This window comes from Hibiscus syriacus, unplaced genomic scaffold, assembly GCF_006381635.1.
Source record: "Hibiscus syriacus cultivar Baekdansim isolate YM2019G1 unplaced genomic scaffold, ASM638163v2 tig00110584_pilon, whole genome shotgun sequence".
NCBI classification, from domain to species: domain Eukaryota; kingdom Viridiplantae; phylum Streptophyta; class Magnoliopsida; order Malvales; family Malvaceae; genus Hibiscus; species Hibiscus syriacus.
In genome coordinates this window covers 2,459,229-2,461,223 of record NW_024062792.1, presented here as the reverse complement: position 1 = coordinate 2,461,223, position 1,995 = coordinate 2,459,229, and the positions used below count along the sequence as shown (strand labels likewise).

At 29.8% G+C, this 1,995-nt stretch overlaps 1 protein-coding gene across 1 annotated transcript; it reads left to right on the top strand.

Moving 5' to 3' along the window:
• Positions 1-1,028: 1,028 nt before the first annotated feature.
• Positions 1,029-1,541, top strand: LOC120133605 (dehydrin HIRD11-like). The gene has a single exon (XM_039150160.1). The coding sequence runs from the start codon at positions 1,063-1,065 to the stop codon at positions 1,504-1,506; it is 444 nt and encodes a 147-aa protein (XP_039006091.1). The 5' UTR covers positions 1,029-1,062; the 3' UTR covers positions 1,507-1,541.
• The last annotated feature ends 454 nt before the right edge of the window (positions 1,542-1,995 follow it).

The following is a 1,995-nucleotide window of genomic DNA, read 5'->3' as shown; positions in this document are numbered from 1 at the left end:
GCGACTGCTTGTAGGGATAAAGTTGGTTATGAATATGTACGTGGCAACTGGCCTTATGATTTGTAACTACACTATTTACTAAAAGAATAAATATATATTAACTATTTTTGAATATATATATATATACACTATTTAAATAATCCTTTTGGAGAAAACATATAAATAGCATTGGGAAATATAGAGTAGCGGTTTTTGACAAAATTGTTTGGGGGTTTAATTTAATTCTTTAAGTAAAGGTTTAAATTATTTTTTAAAGTGTAAATTACGTGTTTAATTATTTATCTATTCTCAAAATTTCATTTTAGTCACTTAATTATTTTTATGACATTCTCTCACTCAAGAGAAGGATATTGTTGCATCAAGTGTTATACCTGCTTCGTAAGTTGCATCTTTGTTGTTGTTCCTCTTCCTGTCGGAGCCTCCGAAATTTAATATTCTTCGGACGACTATAATCCCTTAATATGACCTTTAATTGACTCACGTGATTTGTCAAAATCAAATTTATTATACAACAATCATATCTTTTAGCTCTATTAGCCTACAAATAATCATCATCGTCTTAGATCTAACACCAACATTAAGGGTCACTTTATAAGTCACCATGCATGACTATAAGAGATCCTAAACTCTGTCTCTAAATAGATTCTTTGTTTTTTTTATAAATAACTAAATAGATTTAAATATTCATCATTTCCTTCAGTTCACATGAACTAACGATGGTCATAACTCTCCCCTCAATTTAAAGAAGTTAATCGTCTAAAACCTTCATAACAATTACGCAACACAATTAATATCGTTAATTTTTTGAATGAAAATTAATTTAATTTATATTAATTAATTCAAAAGAGAGAAAAGCCAACGAAAGGGAGGGCTTAATTTTAGTTCTCCCTCATTTTTATCCTATAAAAGTAAACTAAAATTAGGCAAAGAGGAAATCCACAATATAATCGCAATGAGGACAATATAGTAATTTATACAATAGATGCAAATGTATAAATGACAACCTCATAGCATATCTTTTCCCATTGCAATAATAAAGATCATAATAGAAAAGTTGAAAAAATGTCAGGAATTGTAGATAAGTTGAAGGACATGATGGGAGGCGACAGCGAGGACCAGAAGAAAGGAGAAAAGAAGGACAAACATCACAAAGATCATAAAGATGAAGGGATAATAGATAAGATTAAAGATAAGATTACCGGTGACAAAGACGATGACGATAAGCATCACAAGAAAGATAAAAATGATAAACATCACAAGGATCATAAACATCACAAAGATGATAAAGATGAAGGGATAATAGATAAGATTAAGGACAAGATCACTGGCGAAAAAGAAGAAGATGACAAACACCACAAGAAAGAAAAAGTCAAAGATGATAAGCATCACAAGAAGGACAAGGACGGCCCTGACAACGATGGAGAGAAGAAGAAGAAAAAGAAGGGGAAAAAGAAGCATGAAGACGGCCATAAGAGCGGCAGTGATAGTGACAGTGATAGTGATTAGATCATCATCATCTTCGTTATTGCATGTGTAAGGTGTGAATGAAATATATTGATGATATGGAAATAAGGTATTCTTTTACTGAAAAAGTTAATTATTATTCGTTATTACATGTGAAGAACATGTGAATACTACTTAATTTATTGATTTTAGTTTTTATTTTATTTTGTTTGTGGTAACGTGGATACACACGTTTAATTTTTTATTATTTAATAAAACATTTTATCTTCTAAATTTAATCTGAGTAATATAATTAGAGATATTACGACTTTAAATCATAAGTGTGATAACTACGTTGGTATGACTTTAAACAATGTTGTTTAGAGAAGGATACATACATCTAAATCCACTGAACGAAACATTGTTAAATGACGTAGTCTTTTCTAAACTCTAACTAAGTTAAAAATGTGACTTTGATTAAAATAGTTTTAAATTATTCGAAACTCTGCCGCATTTCATCTACTCAAACGAAACTACCTTTAGGATCAAATT